At 42.7% G+C, this 20,930-nt stretch overlaps 1 protein-coding gene across 1 annotated transcript in view; it reads right to left on the bottom strand.

Moving 5' to 3' along the window:
* The window catches only part of thsd7ba (thrombospondin, type I, domain containing 7Ba), a gene marked incomplete at both ends in the record, with an annotated part of 111,038 nt that extends 90,367 nt beyond the window's left edge, over nucleotides 1-20,671 (bottom strand). The window contains one exon of the mRNA XM_079733839.1: nucleotides 20,518-20,671. Coding sequence (XP_079589965.1) covers nucleotides 20,518-20,671 — 154 coding nt within the window. The remainder of the gene's footprint in view (nucleotides 1-20,517) is intronic.
* Between the last annotated feature and the right edge of the window lie 259 nt (nucleotides 20,672-20,930).

Raw genomic sequence — 20,930 nt, 5'->3', positions numbered from 1 at the left:
TATCTTCAACTTTTCTCCCTGGGTTGAATTTGGCTGTTTAGGTGAACCCGTCCTTTGTCATAACACTTTTAATTAAATGATACCTATGCTACTGAGTGCCATTATGCAAAAAAGGTATCCCGCATGCAACGCCTCCATCAATGGTAATTTATGAGCAGTGAAGTGCATACCTAATCACAACAATAATTTATGCGGGAAGTTACAAGATTATCATCGGCCAGTCAATCCATCTCCGGGAAAAATTCGGAATCAGCTCATTGGGACCAGGTGTTTACTCTGTAAATTAGGGAGATTTGGGGTCAGTGAGCACAACACTTCTTATGAAGCATTGGTTGGCTTCTGGGTTGTAGATTACATCAACCCAAAGCCAAGCTGGAGAGCTTCATGGTACCTGACCAGATGTGGATTAGCTGTTGCAGCAAAAACGTTTTCAAGCTTTTTTTGACTCTTAACACTCGGTAGCATTTGATATAGTAATTATCCATGTTTGCTTACATTCACGCTTTTTTTAATGAGCTGCTGCCCAAAGCGTGGTATTTCCTTCAGATAAAGCATCAAGTACAACCTAAATGTCTGCCAGTGATGAATCACCTCCAGGGTATGAAACTCCTAACATCTCCGATGGGAATCCACCATCATTTCACGTTTAGACTAAAGGCATCAACAATGCACTTGCTTTAATGTCCCGTCTTTAATTATGAGTAGATGTATACTGCATGAGGCTGCATGGCAATAAAGTCCTCCCCTGCGGTGGCTAACATCAAAAAGGTGGATCCCATTTCTTGTTTGCATCGGTATCAATGCATTTTAACAGTGAATCGATATAATTAACACAATCAGGCAAACCGTTTCAACGCCACCATCTAATATATTGTGACGGTCGGTTGATTCTCCCAATGAACGCCTAAATGTATTTGAGATTAGAACACACAAAGCAACACAATCATAGCTCCATCAAGGCGCAAATTATATGTATTTGTTTCCAAACAATGAGAGGCCATTGTCATGGTGGTCATTTATACACGTAAGTGTATAAATGCATTGAATAGGTGAAACCTAGGGTCGCATTCAGATTTATTTAGCCAGGCTGCTTTCTGCCCCGTTGTTGTTGTTTAAGACCGTTTCAAATTTTCATTGCACACTTTTGCCTGTCCTCAACATCATTTGTAGGTTGCTTTGGATAAAAGTGTCTGCTAAATGTAAATGCATTTTGTAAAAAGAAAACGGCAAAACAAAACAACAAAGAACGAGAATATATCAAAATGCTTGGATGTGACCGCAACACAGTTTTCCGGCAATTATAGGTGTGGGCAGGCGGGAACGTGGATCTCACCGCATGAAATAAAGTCTGCTTTCAGTTTACAGTGGGTGGCCGTGCAGCCCAGTCAGGCAACAACACAACAAAAAGCGAGGATCAGAAGGGCTTAGAGGTGCTGAGACAGACGGCCGCTGAAACTCCTTGCATCAGGAAGAGTAAAGTAAACAGCAAAGAACTTAGCTGATACTTTGTGAGAGATTCGCAGCTCGGTGTGTGCAAACCATACAATCGATACCAAGAGTCTTGATTCTGAGGAAGACTTTGCGTACCTCTAGTCACCGTCAACAATTTTTCACCTTGATACCAGGATCGGATATATTGCTTTGCTATTTTGTTCACGTATAATTTTTTTTCCGGGTCAAGAACGACTTCTTTGCTATCCATCGTTCCTTGTAATCTGTCTTTCGCAGCCCACTGCACACTCGGTGGATTTAATGTACTTATATATTTATTTAGCAACTTCAAAACCCAGACTACCTGTTAGGCAAGCCCTTTCCTACAAGATAAAGAAAACACAGACATGCACGGACAGACAGATTTCAATTATTGATAAAAAATATATATGCGGAGGCAAGTTTTACTGCTCTATTTTAAGTGAGTGATTTAATGGATTTTGTTCAAACTACCATCAACGAGAAAAAGCGTGGTCGAATTAATAGAGAACCTCATTTCCAAACAAAATCAATTTGTCTCCTCTCTTAAGAAGCCACAGGGGGACTGAAGAGCTAATCCGTAAACGAACATTGTATTTCTTTTGAAATCCTGCTCATAAACTCGAATCCCTACACTTTGATTCTGAGCTCGGACAATCCATTCACGGCAGGGGGGGGATCTGTGTGAGAATCAACGTGTTTACGCTCCAATAAAGACCACCGCAATGCCATTTAGATGCGTTGCAGCAGCCACACACAACGGAGTCGGTGTGCCTTCGTGATCAGAATCTCCTCCGTTCTGCGGTAATCGCTGGCATTATGAGGTCGACTCGCTGCGGCCAGGCAGCGGGCCACAAGCGGGCGCCGGGTAATTGGATAGGATGTCACTCACTCTAAGGATGTCTGCCTTCCGCTGACCTGGGGATTTTCTCTCCCGTAAGCACAGGAGCAGAACTAATGGTCATATCTACAGGCAGGATCCCCAGGTAACACCCTGGTGGGGCTTCTTGATGCCACAGGTGGACAGGGTCACTGTGTGACACAATGTGAAAATGAGTCTTTGAGGATCCAGCCTCACCAGAGGATGAGGAGGTTGACTGTGCTGGATATGTGGGAACAAGGCGTAAAAATAGATTGTTTCCCCCCCCTTGTTCTACACTTAATTGAATTGGGGACTTCTCAGGTCAACAGCAATATGTGCAAACGTGGTTCTTTGGAGGTACCTGTCACAGAATGATTGTATATACTGTATAGAGAGGGCTGTATACTTGGTATACAAATTAATAATTAACCATAACACATAACGATAGGGCAGTGTATTGTTAAATCTAATATATGCAAGATGATATGTAAGATACAACCTGATATATCCTTATTAATACTAAACACATGATAAAAGGAATGTCAGAACGAGTCATTCATAGCTTAATAGATCACTATTGAAATGCGTGTCCTATGCCATTATTAAACCAGTATTGTAATAGTCTAGAAGTGGTTTCAATTCTGCGATGTAGTTCTGACTAGTATATTATGCAGTGTATTTTTTGGTAGTCTCCTGGGTGCAGCGCATTGGGAGCTCTTCATTCAAGGAGTCATGCTGGGTTTGTGCTTTAAATGTTTTTTCACAGCATATATTCTGATACTTTTAAAAGGACTTTATTATGATTTCCTTGCCGCACTTGGTTTTTGCCTCTTTGGCGCCAAAGGATCCAATTGGATGTGTAATTCTTGTTACATTCTCTGAGGAGACCAACAGCGCACCACACCAAAGTAAGTGCCACATACTGTTTATTCCTATTGCATCACATGAACAGTGTTTGGGTTAGCCTTTGATTGCTTTGTCAAGTTTCTTTGCATTGCCCTTTATCAGATCTTAACTACTTCTTGCTGCTTCCGTTTTAGATAATATGTAAGGCAAGCCAAAGTGGTGAAAGACCAGGTTGAAGTTCTATTCGTCATGGTGGTGGAGGGAACACAGAATAAGGAGTATCCAGAGGAGTGGGCCCTTTGAGGTGAACCAAGACAGGCCTGCATGGCCTGATGTGCCATTATTAGGTAGCTCTATGTGCTTAAGGCCTCAATTTACATTTTAAAAAGCATGTTTATTTGCAGGATCTGAGTTATTGGGTTAGATAAAACCCAAACAATTCCTCCGCCTGCCTGATATTTATATATTGCACCTTGAAGACGCACCACACACGTGTTATACATAACACGTGTGTGTAATAAGTTACTTAGAATACACAAGAGCACTAAAATGCATAAAATGTACAGCAAAGTCTCAGGTGTAGGTGAAAACACAGCAAATCCCTTCAATGTAAAAAATGGTCCATGCAGAACGTTTATTGAAGAAGGCATTATTGACAAAAACAACGTGACCTTACGGGTATGCCACTCGAATAGATCTTTCGATTTCTTTTTCATTACAAAATGGCCTTTAATACGGCTGATTTTATTACACTACAGATGGCTATTGAATCATGTTTTTCCTTTTACATAGTCCTTTGCCTTGAGGCAGAAAAGAACACGTCTTCTCTCTACACCCGATGACCTGTGCTGCTATTGCGGATGCCGGCTGTTGATGTACACATGGCCACCCTACCAACTAGAGCCCAGTGCTCCTGCATAAGCATCCAGAAGAATATATCACTGGCATCGCATCTGGCTCCAGTCTGCTAACCTCCCTCTCATTCATCTCTTTCACAAAATAAAAGCAAACCAAAAAAAACACACACTGCACTCAGCTCATGTAAATCTGCTGTTAAAAAATGAAGTGATTTGCACAGAGTTGAAGCCACTCGGTAATTTAGAGTGGTGATCAAAAAACAAAGGTTGAACAAGTGGGAAAAGCAAGAGGAGACGAGGGAGGTCTCTTAACGACATGGTCATTAAGAGATGAAAGACACTGCACTGCCTGCCGCCAGGTCCTCAACATACTAACAACCCATGGTGGTTTCATGCCTGTACTTGAGAAAACAACATAAAGCTTTGTTGCCATTTCTGGGAAGCACCAAAAGGTTGTCAATTAACCCCTTTTGCTTTAAAAGGGGCCGTAGCTACAATTTAAGAGCTATAATTTGAGCATAATTTGATTGAAATGTCAACGCCATATGTGGCTATTAGTGAGTGAAATGTACTGTGAAATATCGGTTCCGGTTGACTTCGCTCCCTGCTCTCTAGATTTTAGAATGTGCCTTAGACTGCTGCTGATTGGGTCAGGGAATCCATCTTGGCTGTCAATCAAAGGTGCATGAAAGCAACACTTCTCACTGAGAGAACTGGAGGGAGGGCACAGTGAGGGAGGGGATGGGTTCATGTTGTCTCTGCTCTCTCTCTTTTTACCTACAGCAGCAAAATATACACAACAACTGTGGTTTGTGAATATCAAAGACCATGACTTTTTCATATCATAGAATAATTTGTATTTTTATCCAACCAGAATGAAAAACCTATATCAATTCTAACGCCTCATATGAATTTATATTTTCATCATATTTAGGTGATCATTTTAATTATACAGAGAGAGAAACCAGTTCTAACACATAATCTCAATGGCACACCTTTTATAGATGGCGGTTGAGTGGTTGATGGTCAGGGTAATCAGCTCTCCTCCGTCCATTGCTAAATATGGGGTGTCGGCCCCAAATGTCAGCCTTTATACTTTGTATGAATGGAAACGCGTGACATTGGGAACTGCTCTTTGTGGGCAACTAAAGGTCTTTTTTTTATTCCAACGCTCTATGGACCAACTATATGAAATCGCATTTCTCTCCTGAGGGAGAAGGACCTGAGCTCTGGGATCAACACCGCCATCTCGTCCATCTGCCGCCATGCCCTCATGACGACTCTGACATTAATCAGCTACCGCTTCACAAAGTGCAGCAATTTATCAGGAAGGTCAAATCAATATTAAGACCAAAAAAAAAGGAAAGGCAGTTCAGTTCAGTTCATTTATACCTGCCCCCATTTCTGCACGTAGTCGCCTGATTCTCCCCCGGCTGCCTACCGATGCATGCGTTCAGGAATAGAGCCGTTAAAAGCTCTCATGCCGTGGCCAGAACGCAGATCTTCAACAAAACAATACGCAAACATGGCAGATAGCGTACTCTGCGCGTGCATTAATGCTCATTGTGAACGCAGCCAAATAAGTAAAGAACCGAGCAGAAACCATGGCAGCTGCGGCACACAAACAGCAACCCACAACCCCATGGCTTGTCTATATCAGAGAACCAAGCAAAGTCATCAGCCTGCTGTGGAACCATGTAAGGAGTTTTTTTTTTGTCTCCCTCTTCATCCCAGACTCCATTAGAGTGTGCGGATACTTGAGAGTCCATTCTGCCCACAGACTTATTGGAGAGGACAGAAGACTAATGGGTAGTCCGGGGCTCACCGATAGATCAGGGTGGAGATTTACCTTTTCCACAGCCGGCGTACACCAGGCCCCAAGATAAGTAGGAGGACAGTTGTGCTGTGGTGTGCGAGTCAGCCAAAGGGTGCATTAGAGGGTGATGCACTTAGAAAGGACAAAGGGATGCGCACATTCTGAAGATACCAATCGACTCTACGATCTCAGGGGAAACCTGCCTTATTGGTCAAGCCTGAATAATCAATTTGAACCAAACATTTGACCCACAAATTCAGACATGGGGTCATTACTTATAGTTATAGCCTTAAGTATACAGTCTCCTTTTTATAGTATGCGTCACTATATTGTGGAATCAAGTCTATTTTCAGACACGTTTAATGTTTCCTTGGTGTCAGAGGTCTGTTTTGGGTGCAGTCTTCGTTCTTACAGTATTTATACCATGTACCCTATCCTAGCCTGGTAGGGAATACATTTGCATTACAAGTAGCAGTGCATCCATAGAAGGACTTCTGTCCGAATGTCATTTTCCGTATAGGAATTTCACGATTGTCCCTCTCTGAACTGCAGAGCTCACTCAAATTGGTTCAACTAACTTATACTTTCAAAGCCCATTCAAGCACATTAAATGGTAAAACTACCAAAACCCTGTGCAGCCCTTGCATATCGCCGTTTGCACATGTCTGTCCTCGATTTGGAAAAGGCTGCAAGGGAAGCTGTTAAAATGACATCATTCCTTGTGTCAGTGGATTGTTAAAACCCATTCTCTCTTGCAAAAGAGAAACCTGCGCCGTCCTCACCCTCCTTGAATTCGCACCGCTCACATAAGACAGATGCACATCAGACCGACGCGGGTGTGATGCATGGCTTTTAAACTGCATTTGGCAAACACTTTTCCACAGCCCGTCCTGTGAAGCAGCTGTTGGCAGTGTAAGAACGAGTACCTGAAGCAGGAAGGCAGCAAAGGCATTGTGGAGAACAACTCTGTGATTGCGGGCAGATGGTGCCTCCACAAGAATGTGCACATTTAACATTGAGATAACGCACAGTGTCGACGAAAGGCTTACATGAAGAACGTGTCTTGACACGTGCTTACATACGTCCATAACATGCAAATGTGGAGATAGAATCTGCATTGCTTTTCATTTACTGGACGGCTATTATAGCTGGATATATTATGAATAAATCGCGATACGTCTCCCTACGTTTCCGCCATGTCGTACAAGGAATATAATGGTCTTAAATGGGTCAACAACACAAGAATGCTTCTTCCCACAGAATGAGAAAGAGAGCTGTGGTGCAGCATATACATTAATTAAAAGGACGTCTAGGCTGAAAGCTGATTATTTTATTCCTTAAACAGGTTTACCTCTACAGTGCGCAGGCAAATGTCCATATGAATGCATAATTAAAGTGAGTTAAACCAACAATTTCTTAATTAATTCCTCCACTCCGGTGCAGATTTTTTACTGACTTGGAAACACCATATGGCGAACGCCGGGTAGAAACCTGCGCGAACACAGTGAGAAGAACATGCCCACGACACAACTTGCAATGGCTGTTTTGAAACCCAAACTGTTATCACTGCCAAATGATTCTGCTACCCAAGAGCCCGTTCCTATTTGCATTCAATTCACAGGTCAATAGTCGCAGGCAGTGCTTATAAACGAGACACTGGCCCACTGGGGGTGGGGCCAGCAGGCTCTGTTGGCGCAAACAGCTCTCCAACTGTTTTCTTTGCTGAAGTCCAGCATAACTTAATATATCATACTCCATATATTTCAATGTCGCCTCGCAGGAAATGGGCCCCTATGCAGTGCTGTGAAACCACGAGTTTTGTAGGGTAATGGGATGATAACAAGCCATTTAAATCCACATCGAAACCAAGAGAAAAGTGAAGCTTTCGTCCCCCAGCTACCGTTTTAATTGTTTCCCCATTTTCACGAGACGCTAACTTTGACAATATAACTGTCACTGTAATAAATCTGTGCCAGTTTAAGTAGCCTCCCACCGCTTGTTAGCTCGAGAATCTGAGTATCTTTACTGTTTGTTTTCCTTTCTTCTGATAGCTGGTAAAGGATCAAAATATGACTAAACTGCCTGTATTATTAGCACTCAGCATCTATGCTTGGTGACTAAGTGAGAGTGTATAGGCCACCAAAGTGATGGACGGCCAATTCCGTTTTCACAGGTACACTAATTATCTTTCATCGGTGTCTGGTACATTGACATCCTGTAAACTAATAGCAACAACTCTTTCCCCAGAGCCTTTGGAATGAGCAAGCAATCAATACGCCGTTGCATCTACAGCCCCAATCTGCCTCTGGTACACCTCCAGATTATCTGCGAGCCGAGAACAAACACGGCTTTAGAGGCAAAGTTGATGAGGGCAAGCACTGGAGGTGGGGAGAGGAGGCAATCTCATTAATACTCCGAGATTACACCGGCTCCGAGTGTCTCAGGCTGGGCCTTTGCTTCACTGCCACGACATACAGAACCGGGCCTTATTTAAGTTATTCGGGGAAAAACATCATAGTTGCTCCGAAGCAGCGTGAAGGCGGCAGAGGGATGGCCCACGTGAGAAAGTGTCACTCCCCGGAGGAGCAGAGAGCTGATGCAAGCTTACTCTCCGCAACGCGTTTCACTGACAAGATGCTGAAGACAAAATTCCATGAGGCGCTGTCTTGTGATTCATGATTCGTTTTCAACAACACCTTTTTACAACACTATAGTGGTATTTTCTCACCAATTCACAGGTTAAAGTAGATACATTTTAAGAGCTATCATTTCGGGGTAACTCTTTTCTCTTTACTTGTCTTACGTACTGCAGCTACCTGTACAAAGTGAGCACTGATGCACACAGCATGCATAACATTGGGACATACCACAGGTGATTACACTGATTAGCACACCTGTAGTGCCACCTATCGACTTTCGCGGGCTCAGTCGACGTGACGTATCTTCTACTGTGCAGGGGATTGCGGGGCGCAATATCCAGAAAGCATGCTGGCTTGCATACTGCGAAATGCGACCGGATGTATTACAACATCCTGGTATGTTAGGCCTACTGCATACCCTCCCATCTCAAATCTGATGAAAAAAACAATCAAAACTAAAAACTGCACTTGAAAACGAAGTGAAACTTTTAATAGTACATTAACAAATCAAATCAAGTAATTAAACAACTCAGTTCACAAGGAGGGGGGTGGGGGTTAGGGGTTGGTGGGTGAAGGGGGCTCAATATAGAGTCATTCAGCATCTGCTATGCACCAAGCTCAGGTGTCACATTGCAAATTCAACCAATCTGAAATCCCATCTTTGATCTCTGAATCCCCCCAAGCCCCCTCGGAATCAATCCCAGCAGCGCCTTCTCCCCATCCTTCCCCCTTCATTATTTCCTGAGTGTTCGGTTCCTTGGTAATAGCCCTACTTCTCACACTTTAACCCGCCAGCAGAATCTCCAATCGTGGGAGGAACAGGAACTAACTCAGTTAGGTAGTAGAATGCATGGTTCAGTATCACATCCAACACCTCTATGGAGTCGGTGGCATCTACCTAGTTCCATGTTAACATTGTGTTATTTACAGGGATGGTCTGGTCTTTATTTCCGCACTACCTCATGTTCATGCGATATCTAATCACAATGAGACTAACCGAACGGACCATTGTGCAACACAAATGGATTTCTTAGCCAGTGTGTTCATGGTGATTAATCAGTATGGCCCATTAAAAACCGCCACAACAACACTGTAGTACAAGTGGTGGAAGAAGTACACACAGGAAATGGCTTTAATTATTTTGTTATGTCCATGGAGTCTGCTGGCCTCCTCCTTTAAGGCTTTTATTTTTTTGCTGCTCTACACTTTCATAAGCAAGTAATTACGATGCCTCACCTTGCAGATGAAAAGGAACATGTTGTGAAAGAAAACAAACATCTAAATGAACTGGGGAAAATTAGAGAGAAAACAGCAAGAACACTCACGAGAACCATTTAAATATTTTATTATTTAACTCAATTACTTGTGGCCAGAGATATTACATCTATGCTTCATTTATTTATTTAGCATTAAACTTTAATCAACAACAGAGGGTCTTGCACAGGTCAGAGAAGCCGTGGTCTTATTCGTTTGGGACTGGATCGTTATCATGAAACTCTCCCGTCATTCTGTCGTCTTTTTCTATGTGTCGATTGTCTATTTTCTCCTTGTCGTCTCCGGTGTAAGTTTTGCTATGGCCGGGCACTGCATGGCTTGTGATCACAGCATTTAAGGGTCCACCGTCATCCAGTCTCAATAAAAAGAGCAAGATGCATTCCTCTGTAAACGGTGAGGACGCTGGTACCTGCTAGATACTGTAAAACACAACATATCTAAACTTTATTAGTCATTATAAAAAAGTGTGTGACTTGCACTTGCATTCCTTTTTCTGCATTTGTGATGTGCAAATGTGATGATGCAATTGGTTACAAACTACTGCAATGTGCAATTTGTACTTGGATAAGAATACCATGAAACATGAATAATCATTGACTATCGTAATGCGAAAAGCATACAAACTGCCGCACACAATGAACCACTTGTCCTTCTGATGTTTTCTCTGGTTCCTCTGACATGTTTCTCGCGCACGGTAAAGATTCAGTTTAAATATAGACTGCACCTAGGCATGTCTACCGCTCGCCTCATAACTGTGGTATAACCGTGTGGGCGCGCCCTTCTCTGTTGGTGCTCTCGTCTTCACCTACTTACCTTTCGTAGAAAACGCCCCAGGGCTATATATCTAATTATTAATTACTGCATGTGCACAGAGCTGAACCTGGGATCCACATTTGAAGTGAGGGAGGATAATCAGCTTGTGCTGACAAAGACAAAGCATTGAAGCCAGGAGACAGGCTTTGCATAGGCTGGGTACCCGAACAAAGACAAAGGTGTCAGGGAACATATCAATTTCCAGGTGAAGTCTCATTGAACTTGTGTGTTGTGTGTGTGTGTGTGTGTGTGTGTGTGTGTGTGTGTGTGTGTGTGTGTGTGTGTGTGTGTGTGTGTGTGTGTGTGTGTGTGTGAGCGGGGAACCATCACTATACATTTGGATGAAGGTACTCTCTACCCTCCAGATTGAAGTGCTAATTATACACTGAATAGCGTATAAAGTCTCTCTAACTAGACACGGTGAGCGATACATGCAAAACACGCTATGCATCTTTCTCATCTGCTACAACACCACTATCAATTGCTGATTGAAGTTACACAACGGTGAACACAAGGGCTTTGATGAAAGTCCTTGCATTTTCAGTACCGTGAATGTTGCGAACTTAGTGTTGGTAGTAAGGTTCCCAGGAGAAATTAGAAGGGGCGGGCAGCTAGTGATGCATTTTCCATCACCCAAGCATGATTGTTCCTCCAGAGAGGATCGGGGGAACTAACACAGGAGACCCTGTTTGAATCGCTGGAAAGTGAGGTCCAAAAACACCCCTGCAATTACCGCTTATCGCCATAGGGGTCACTAACGAGAACGAAAGGAAAATCTTTGAGATTGCTACTTAAAGTGAGGACCTGAGAACAATGGTAATTGGAAGGTGTCAATTAATTATGTATTCTCGTCGAGGTGAAACTGGCAGCGTAAGTCATTATTTATTTTGCAAATAATAAGGAAACAATACTTACAGTATATGTTTTTGGTAAAAAAAATTATATCTAGTTAGGCGAGCACCTCACCGTATTTGTACATTTGTGGACGCTTAATTATTTTTGTTTTGTACTTTTGATAAGGGTGGTTTGTCGTATTTTGTTGGCGTACTGATAGAGGAACAAATAAAATCAAGATCCTCGACACAGCACACTAAAAGGTAAGTAAAGGGTAATAGGCTAGGACTGTGACTGGGGAAAGACTTCAAGTGTTGTGCAACCCTCTAAGTTATCTTGACACATGAGCTACAGGGACACCAATGTAGAATAACCTAAAAAGCAAAAATAGGCCTTTCTTTGCCGATTTTTCTCGCCGAGCTTAAATCAACTTTTGTTCTAACAGCAATACAGAAATTGCAGGAATTGTTCCAATCCCAGCCAATATTATGTTTATCCCTAAAAGCAATCATGATGTAACGTTGGCTTGTGTTTCTTTCTGCTATCAATTGATTGAATCTCAAACACAAAATGTTTCTGATGATTTCATGATAATCTTGAAAGTACTTTGCATAAGGTTGATATAAGCCCGCCCACCCATTCACCCCTTTGACACGTAACTTGCAAAGGATTTCTAAACAGGGGAGCGGGGGGGGGGGGGGGGGGTCTGCTCTGAGAGCCAACTCTGCTCCTGGGATTCTCTCATGGGACTGAACTGTCTGATCTGACTTGCTTGGAAATTCTTTGCCTTGTGGCTCTCATGAGACTGGTCGCCAGCTTTTTCATGACAACCTCAAACAAGTCCTCCCTGTGCCAGGAAGTGCCGCGCTGGGCTAAGCTGCGGCGGCAGCAGCAGTGCGCTCAGACAGAGATCGGACGGTCAATGGTGGGGGCACCTTGAACACGGCCCTCAAAGTTCGCTTTTGACTCGCTTTGATAGCGAGCATGCCCACTCCCCACGAGTCCCTAGCTCCCCCACACAAACCAACACCACAGCCTCAATGGCAACCGAGAACTAAAGGGATCTAAATTTAGAGCATGTATTGGTTTCTGAAGGTATTCACTCTCTGCTGCCTGCGTTTCCTCTGTGCCTCCACGCAGTGCGTTGTTTAGGAGAATAAATGTGCTGGGTTTTCTATAAAGGGGTGGAAAAATAGAGGCGCTAATTGGAGCCGTATCTTTTAGCCGCAGATCGATAGTGAACTTTGAAATGTTGTTTTCTTCTCTGACCTTGTTCCTAATCAAGCAGACTTGGTGGACTAGATCCAGCCTCCTCATGGGAGGCAGGAGAGGAGGGAAGATAAAAACTGTATTTTTTGACGAGCATTTGTGCACGTTTGAGGACGATTTGCCGAGTTTGTAATGCCACGCTGCATAATTGATACGGTGTGAATGGAGCAGAGGACACCTTGAAAGCGTTACATAAAACACACCAATAGACTGCATGTAAAGACGGATAAATGCAAATGGATGTATGAAAGTGTGTTCGTGCCGTCCCCGCCAGCTCTGGTTTTAAAAACTACATTTGGAACATAGCCTATGTTTTATAATGTGATGCTTCTTAGTTTAGATCTATGCTGCAGATCTATAGATCTTAGGCTCCACATTATATGAGGTGTTGCTTTCTTTTTAGCAATGGAAAAAGGCCTCTGCAGTGTTCTGTCATAGCACTGGAAACGCCATTGTTGAGGACAGATTGATTTGAAAAGCACTTATTATATTATATCTAACCATATAGACACATAGCATGTTGACAATATATATATATATATATATAACAGAGCTAAACTCTAAACTGCTGCGCGGTATTGCCATTTAGTTATATTGAACATGATGTAGAACTATAGATGTCTGAAAAAACCACATAACTGCCCAGATATAAAGAAATAATTTTCGGAAAGACACATTTATTTTCTTCGGCGGTCCGTTGGTCGAAGATTTAAAACCATTTTTCTGTTGAAAGCAAATGAAGTAGGGGATTAGTATAAAAGGCTGCCAATGAACTTTGCTTTGGATATTCCTATGAAAATCATTGAATTAAACCTGCTTATACACAGAAACCCTGATGGAAGAACAGCCATGCAACATTTATTTTGCTGTCAAATGTAAATCCAAAACATTTTGAAAATGTGTATAAAATTCAATGGTGCTGATCGATCTGTGATGGAGAGCTAAGGTCTCTGGTGTATATGAGGAGGCCGTCTTTAAAGGGTTTTATGTTCGACTTCAATTGTAGCAAAGTGCTGAGCTTGTACTGGTCACATCTGAAGCCGTTTAGAGACTGATCAATTTACGAGTACTTGCACATTACCCATCTCATAGGCCTAATCCGCCAACATTCTCCTGACGCTTTTTCATCTGCTAATGGGTGTAATTTAAAAATACTATTACACCACCGCATCCCAAAAGCCCTCTAGTGTAAATGTAATGAAATATGCGTCGAAAATTGAACGAGTTCCATGGGAAAAATTATTAGGTCTCCCTTCCCGAAAATTACAGAACATGCTGATTCACACATTGCTTTATTTAGGTTTGGGTAGTCACATAAGGTAGGTGAAAGAACTCTCTTTACTTATTAAATTAGGGCACAGCAGTGTGCAACAATATTATATTATTATGAGTCATGAACTCAAAAAGATTTGCAATAACTAAAAGTAGAAAAAATAACGACATTGCCGGTGGCGCCTTTGCTAGCTGTGTAGCATTAAATGCCTCAAAATTGTGCCCAAAATATGCCATAAAATGACTTTGCTGAAATTGATTTTGAATTATCTTAAATAAAGATATTCTGTAATCTTGTTCTTTGTTCAATTTATATTATATTTGATTGGGTTTGGAAAATTACCTTTGTTACACAATGCCACTTTGCTTTTGGGGATCATTATGGGCTTCTTCCAATCACAGCCCCATTGATGAAATCCTGGAGCGTGAGTTCTTAATCATTTCACTTTCTCATTTTCTTAATCGTTGAAGGAGGGAGGGAGGGAGGGAGGGTGAGATGGAGGGAAGGGGGGAGGGAGGGAGGGAGGGAGGGAGAGAGGGAGGGAAGGGGGGGAGGGAAGGGGGGAGGGAGGGAGGGAGGGAGGGAAGGGGGAGGGAGGGAGGGAGGGAGAGAGGGAGGGAGGGAGGGAGGGAGGGAGGGAGGGAGGGAGGGAAGGGGGGAGGGAGAGAGGGAGGGAAGGGGGGGGAGGGAGGGAGGGAAGGGGGAGGGAGGGAGGGAGAGAGGGAGGGAGGGAGGGAGGGAGGGAGGGAGAGAGGGAAGCGGGGAGGGAGGGAGGGAAGGGGGGAGTGGCATTGTGACCTCCTGTGTGATAATGTTTACCCATCTTACAATGAACATTGTAAACCACTTCAAAGAGGACGGTGGAAAATGAGTACACCAAGAATGAGAGTATTTGATGACCTGGCTAGGTACAGAAACTCAACAAGCGCAGCTTATGGCTCCATCTACCAGAAACAAACCGACTGCAAGCTGTTTATGTATCCGTTATGTGAATGATTATTCGATTATGTTCTGGTTGAATGAGACTAAAAGTTGGTTTCACAATTAGGTCCTTATGCTCAAAGTTGTGACAGTAACATTGGCAACAATAAATTCTGTGATATCATACTCCTACCAGCACTGAAAATATGTTACAAAAATGTGCAACAAAGCAGTAAAAGCACAAAACCAGTCCAACTGTAAAGCTAATTTGTTTACATGGCTTCCCCATATTTGAGTGAATAACTAATAATAAAAGCACTGCAAGATACACCATACCTCTGCAAATCTTTTTATTTTTAGTCCTTGTTAAAAGCAGCATAAACAGACTGGACAGTACCAGGGCAGGGCAGCAACACTTAACATCAAATACACACGGTTCCTCAACATATTTACACTCGCAACAGAATCTTCAGGAGAGCAATGACACAACCTAAACATTGTTTAATTTATGCTACCGGCTGTCCAATAATATTGCAGTGCATTTGGTATAAACCTGGAATTAAATGAGCATTCTGACATGGGTGAGGGTCTGGGAATTGCTTGCTTTGATTGGTTGGTTGGTTGATCGGTTCGGTCCCTGAGGCCTGGAGCCAGGGTACTTAAATCGCTTGCGTTGAATTCATTTAGATTCACAACAGATGTAAAGCCTGATGTGTCGTCCTAACACAAATAAAATCTTTGAGTAAAAACAAACAATCACCAAGGAAATACATAGGCACTGCATAAATATCAAGCACAGTGCTTGCAAAGTCTTGAAATATGCCCAAACCAAGCAATCAGTCCAGAATATTACAACAAGAGGCCCGGACATTTTATGACCCTGTCCTGTTTGTCTGTGTCTTTGTAAAGAAGGTGAATTCATTCGTTGTCGATTGTAATTTTTTTGATTTAATTCTAGCTTTTGTGCAAATATCACACAAGCAACCCCAGGTCACAAATAAACCCCCCCAAAAAAGTGTTCCTCTGTCGATGCACTAGATGCCTTCTCAGTTGGAAGTTCACTGATTAAAACTATTTTACTATCCCTTGTTGGGAGCGAGGTCCTTATTGGGCCTTTTGTACACCCATCCAGAATGAGCTTGTAAAATAAATGCCTCCTAACCAGGTTTAAAAAAAAAAGACCCTACAAGCCAATAATAAAATATATATAGCTTTTGCATTCAAAATGATATTCTAGAAAATTACACTAATTTTAAAGATGAAGAAAAGTGAAAAGACTGAAGCCGACATTGAAGGAACCTGGTGTCCTCTGGTTGCAGTGCTCAGAGTGAGATGTCCACATCAATCGAATAGAAAGCTGCTCTGGGGTGTGGATGTTTACTCTTCCTCTCATAGCACCCTTCATATATTTCCTTAGAGATTCAAGGGGCTGAATTTGCAAGGTGCACACATGGGTTCAGATGGCAATATGGTTGTCCTGAACTCATCTAGGAAAGCTGGAGCGTGTACTTAGTGGGCAATAAACCTGCCAACTTTCAGAAGTCCATTGCTTTTCTGACAGGCCACTAACAGCTCCCATCCCCTCTATACACACCCACACCCAACAGCAGCTGAACTAGTGATACTGCTGCTTTCAATTTGCCACCGTTATATGATAAGTCACGTGTGAGTGCTGGAAGTGAATCAGTAGGAAATACAAGTCACAAATAATATACAATCATCAGACAAGAGTTGTGACTGTATTAGTCACCACCATCTCAAAGGCCGTTGAACAGAAAACCAACGCAGTGTGCAATTATAAAATATGGTATTTTGTAGTGGAAGGTTCATGGTAAATTCATGTTATAACATTTAAAAAAAATAAATTGCTGACAATTCACAACCTCAGTGATGTAAAGACGCCCAGTAACAGACTCTGTAGAAACACAGAGGAAGATTGTTCAAAAAGGGGTAATTTCTTTGTACAGAGTTCAAAGACTGTTCTGATAGACTCAGCGTTCACTGCGCCATTCCCCTGCATTTTGAGATATCGATGAAGGTCAATCCTAAATAGATCCACAGGCCTTCGTTTGATGCAAAGACTTGAAGCTAAGCCAGGCTTTGAGGCACTGGCTGACAAGAGATTTACCCCGCAATGATAGAGGCTTGGATAAACACAATAGACGTGCCACACATTTGAAGCTTATATCTTTATTTCCTTGACAAGTTTGAGCTCTATATGGTCTTCAATGAAATGCGATGCAATAAATGCTTTTTTTAATACACAGGAGTATTGGACAATTCTCATTGAATGTTACGTATGGACTTGCTTGAATTTTTACTCTCCCGAAATCAGTAGATGAATAGTAGTAACCACTGTGAACAATGGGAAAAAAGAACAGGAACGCAATGGGCCCTATCTTGCATCCGGCACAATTGACTTAATCACTGGCGCATGTGTCGTTGCTAATTTGCAACTGGCGCAGAGCGTTTGTTCCCCCCTGCGCCATGCGTCGGTAAATTAGGGAATGATCTTGCGCCCCAAGGGGCGGTTCGGCGAAAGGAGGAGGCGTGTTCTGGCACAAACGTTCCCTGGTGCTATTTTGCAGTTTCAGAAACCACTTGCGCCACAAACCAGGAAAGACCTGGTTTAAAGTCAGTGGCGCGTTTTTCAGATGCTATTTTAAGGGCGCATGCATAATGTTGCTTGTGCACCTCGCGCATACACTTAGCTTCTCTCATCTACCTAGCCACACATTCTTGGTAAATTATTTGGGAAAGAACAGCTGATATAGCGGTAATAAGTTGTACTTTTAAATCAATGCATCTTCAAACACCGTACAGCAAACACATATTTTCTTGACACAGACATCGTGTACATGCCCATAACTTTTAGGAGTGATGAGTATTTGATCGTGAGAAAACATTGTTTTACCGCGAGTGAGTGTTAAAAAGAATGAATGAATGCGGGCGCGCGTGTGTGTTAAAGAATGAATGAATGCGGGCGTGCGTGTGTGTATGTGTAAAATAATTAATGAATGCGGGCGCGCGTGTGTGCGTCCATCTGTTTAAACACACGCAAACTAAACACATAACGCATAATACAGTCCATGGCAATGTATATTAACAGGGGGACACATGCATATTAGGAACACAAGTCGATAACGATAATACATACAATACTGATAAGAAACTATGTTTATAATGTATTGCGTATATCATTAAATAGAACCACAGTTACCGCATATCATATGTTATATCATATAAGTTTTCTTTGCCGACATTTATTTGAGGACTCAGTATTTCTGAAGTTGTGGAAGAAAACCTTATACCATGTGTGAATTCGGCCGTATTATTTGGCCATAAAATGAGCCATTTGAAGTTTGAAATTCATGTTCATCTGTCTCATTGGAGACTGCAGACGCGCTGTCAAAATATCAACTCGTCAGATTCAAATGCGCTCATAGCTCTTAAAGGGCATGGGAGATGGTACTCTCATTGGTTTATTGCACGTTACGTGCAGAAGGCTAGGCTACTTCATACCAACCCTTTTTAGATTTGCGCCGGGCGCAAGAGTCATTTTTTGCGCCTTTAAACTTGCGACATCGCCATAGAACCGCCCACAAAGCTACTTGCGCTTGGCGCTTCTCACTTGCGTTTCAGACCGTTAAAATAGGGCCCAATGTCTGCTTTGTGCTTTGCCTCTATGTACTGGTGAGGGGGGCAGTACATGACATTGTATTTAATTGCATTCACTGTGGTCAGCAACTTGCCCTTCACGCTTCAATTGGCAATTGTAACGAACTGTGTTTTAATATCACTGATAACCCTAAGACTTTATTATCTGAATGAAACAAAAGGGAATTACATACAATTTCAGTTTTACAAAGAACTTTGGCTGTCTTTAATCTTGCAAATGCATTTCCTTATTTTATCTTTCTTTAGTTGTGATTTTAACTAAAACATACTATTGAAGATAAGATATTCAAGCTCTGCAGAGCCATAAAACATTCTTTAAAATTCATACGTATTTGGACACGTTATCAGACTTTGTCAAACTTGATAATACTGCGGCATATCAATCCTTCTTTCAAAGAAAAGTAAGTAAACTACATTCTTTGCAAGATATAACTCAGCCATGACACCTTTTAACATGCACCGCAGACATCAAATTTATGTTTTTCTGGCACCGAGGTGTCTTCAACTGTGATGTGACTGAACTGTGCGAACTTCCTGATTCTTCACTTAAGTGACAACCTATAAACCGTCTCAGCCCCGTGGAGCAGACGTGTGAACCGCACTCTCACCAGCCGCATGCAAGACATCACTTTTAAAAAATATTCTTTCAAAAGGGAACTTATTAATCCTTTATTACCACTCGGGCAGCGCCGTTATTCAACCACAGAGAGAAATGAACGTGCTAATTGCACAGCAAGTGGGGGCTTTTATTTGAGAGGCGAATCCATTTTCTAAAATACTTTTTTTTTGGGGGGGGGGGGGTGTGAGAGTTTATGAAGTGAGAAATAGAATGAATGGTAAGATTAACTTCAAACACTTTGTGATATCAAATGGATGCTATTGGCTCTTTGAAAGTTGGCTAATATTAACTGAGGAGAGGCAAAACCAACCCAGAGAACAAACCTGTGTGCTCAAGCACGGAAAAGATTGGCCCGGCCTCATTTGCACATATGTCCTGCGGTAGATCACGATTTGTTTACACGTGAAGATTTCGGTCCGAATCAACTTTAAAACAACTCATTGATTATTTTTCTTTCACCTCGCTGAAGAAAGTAATCTATTCCTCTTCTCTTTACATCCTGTCTCATGCACACGGCTAAAGTAGAACCCATCGCCAGCAGGGTACATCCTTTTTTCACCTTGCCCTCTCAACGAATGATGAACTAAATTTAGTGCATCACCCTCGTGTAGAAACTCTGCGGAAGTGAAAAGTAATGAATGTGCGGTTTAAAAGGCTACTGCACCAAATGCTGTGAGGACAGCCTCGTTCTGACAGCCTACCTGCAATGCAATTTAAGTCACACACGCTCGTGCAACAGCAGAAGACAAAGAAAACTAAACCCAACTAAACTAAAGCAATAAAGCAACTTCCAAATTCCACAGCGGTGTGAACACTTGGAATTCATTATTTACCGCACAGCTCTGGGCGATCACATAGTCATGTCACAGCACACACATCATTATAACGGAGATAACAGTGTGCAGGTTGTCAACTTAGGGCCGATGATTGATTGTTGTGTGGGAAGCATGTATTATTATGCTAACCACACCAGTAACACCTAGGCCGTGTTTCTCTCGGCATAAATAACACAATCGGAATGCCACAGAAATTGGTGCCAAAGATTATGGATCCAGCTTTCTACATATATATATATTTCTTATTTTTCCTATTATTATTATTTTCCTGAGGCGAGCAGGAGTAATGGATCTCATAACGAGATAGGACGGAGGTGTTAAACACCTGCATCCAGGTGACCTCCAACACGGGCCAAGGGGGTAACCCATCAGTGTACGTCTATCTGTCAGTAGTATAGTTTCCACCATGCCTGGCACCTTCTCGACGGACAGACAGACAGACAGACGAGATGTGGACAAAAACAGACGGACGGACGGATGGACGGACGGAGGAGTCCAAGGCTTCCTACCTTCTCGCCATGAGAAGTGGCGGTCCCGGGGGAACTCGATGTCGGACTGGACCACCTGGGTGGCGTGCAGAGACAGGAGCAGCAGGAGAGCCAGGTAGCTTCTGGGGGCTCCCTTGGTCCGGGAGCGGGCCGCAAAGCCATGTTCCAGAACCATAGTCCAGCCCTTTGACTCTGCTGCCTCTCTTACTCCTGCCAGGGGAGGGAAGGCTGAATTAATCAACTCGTAGCAGACAGAGCATAAGGGTGTAGGCTGGTGTAGTGTGTGTGTGTGTGTGTGTGTGTGTGTGTGTGTGTGTGTGTGTGTGTGTGTGTGTGTGTGTGTGTGTGTGTGTGAGATTGTGAGAGAGAGAGACAGAGAGAGTGTATGTGTGTGGCTGTAGTGTGTGTTAGTGTGAGTGTGAGCGAGACAGAAG

This window comes from Pollachius pollachius (genome assembly GCF_949987615.1).
Source record: "Pollachius pollachius genome assembly, chromosome: 3".
NCBI lineage: Eukaryota > Metazoa > Chordata > Actinopteri > Gadiformes > Gadidae > Pollachius > Pollachius pollachius.
Note: the sequence above shows the minus strand (reverse complement) of the source record. Positions and strands in the feature narration are given on the sequence as shown.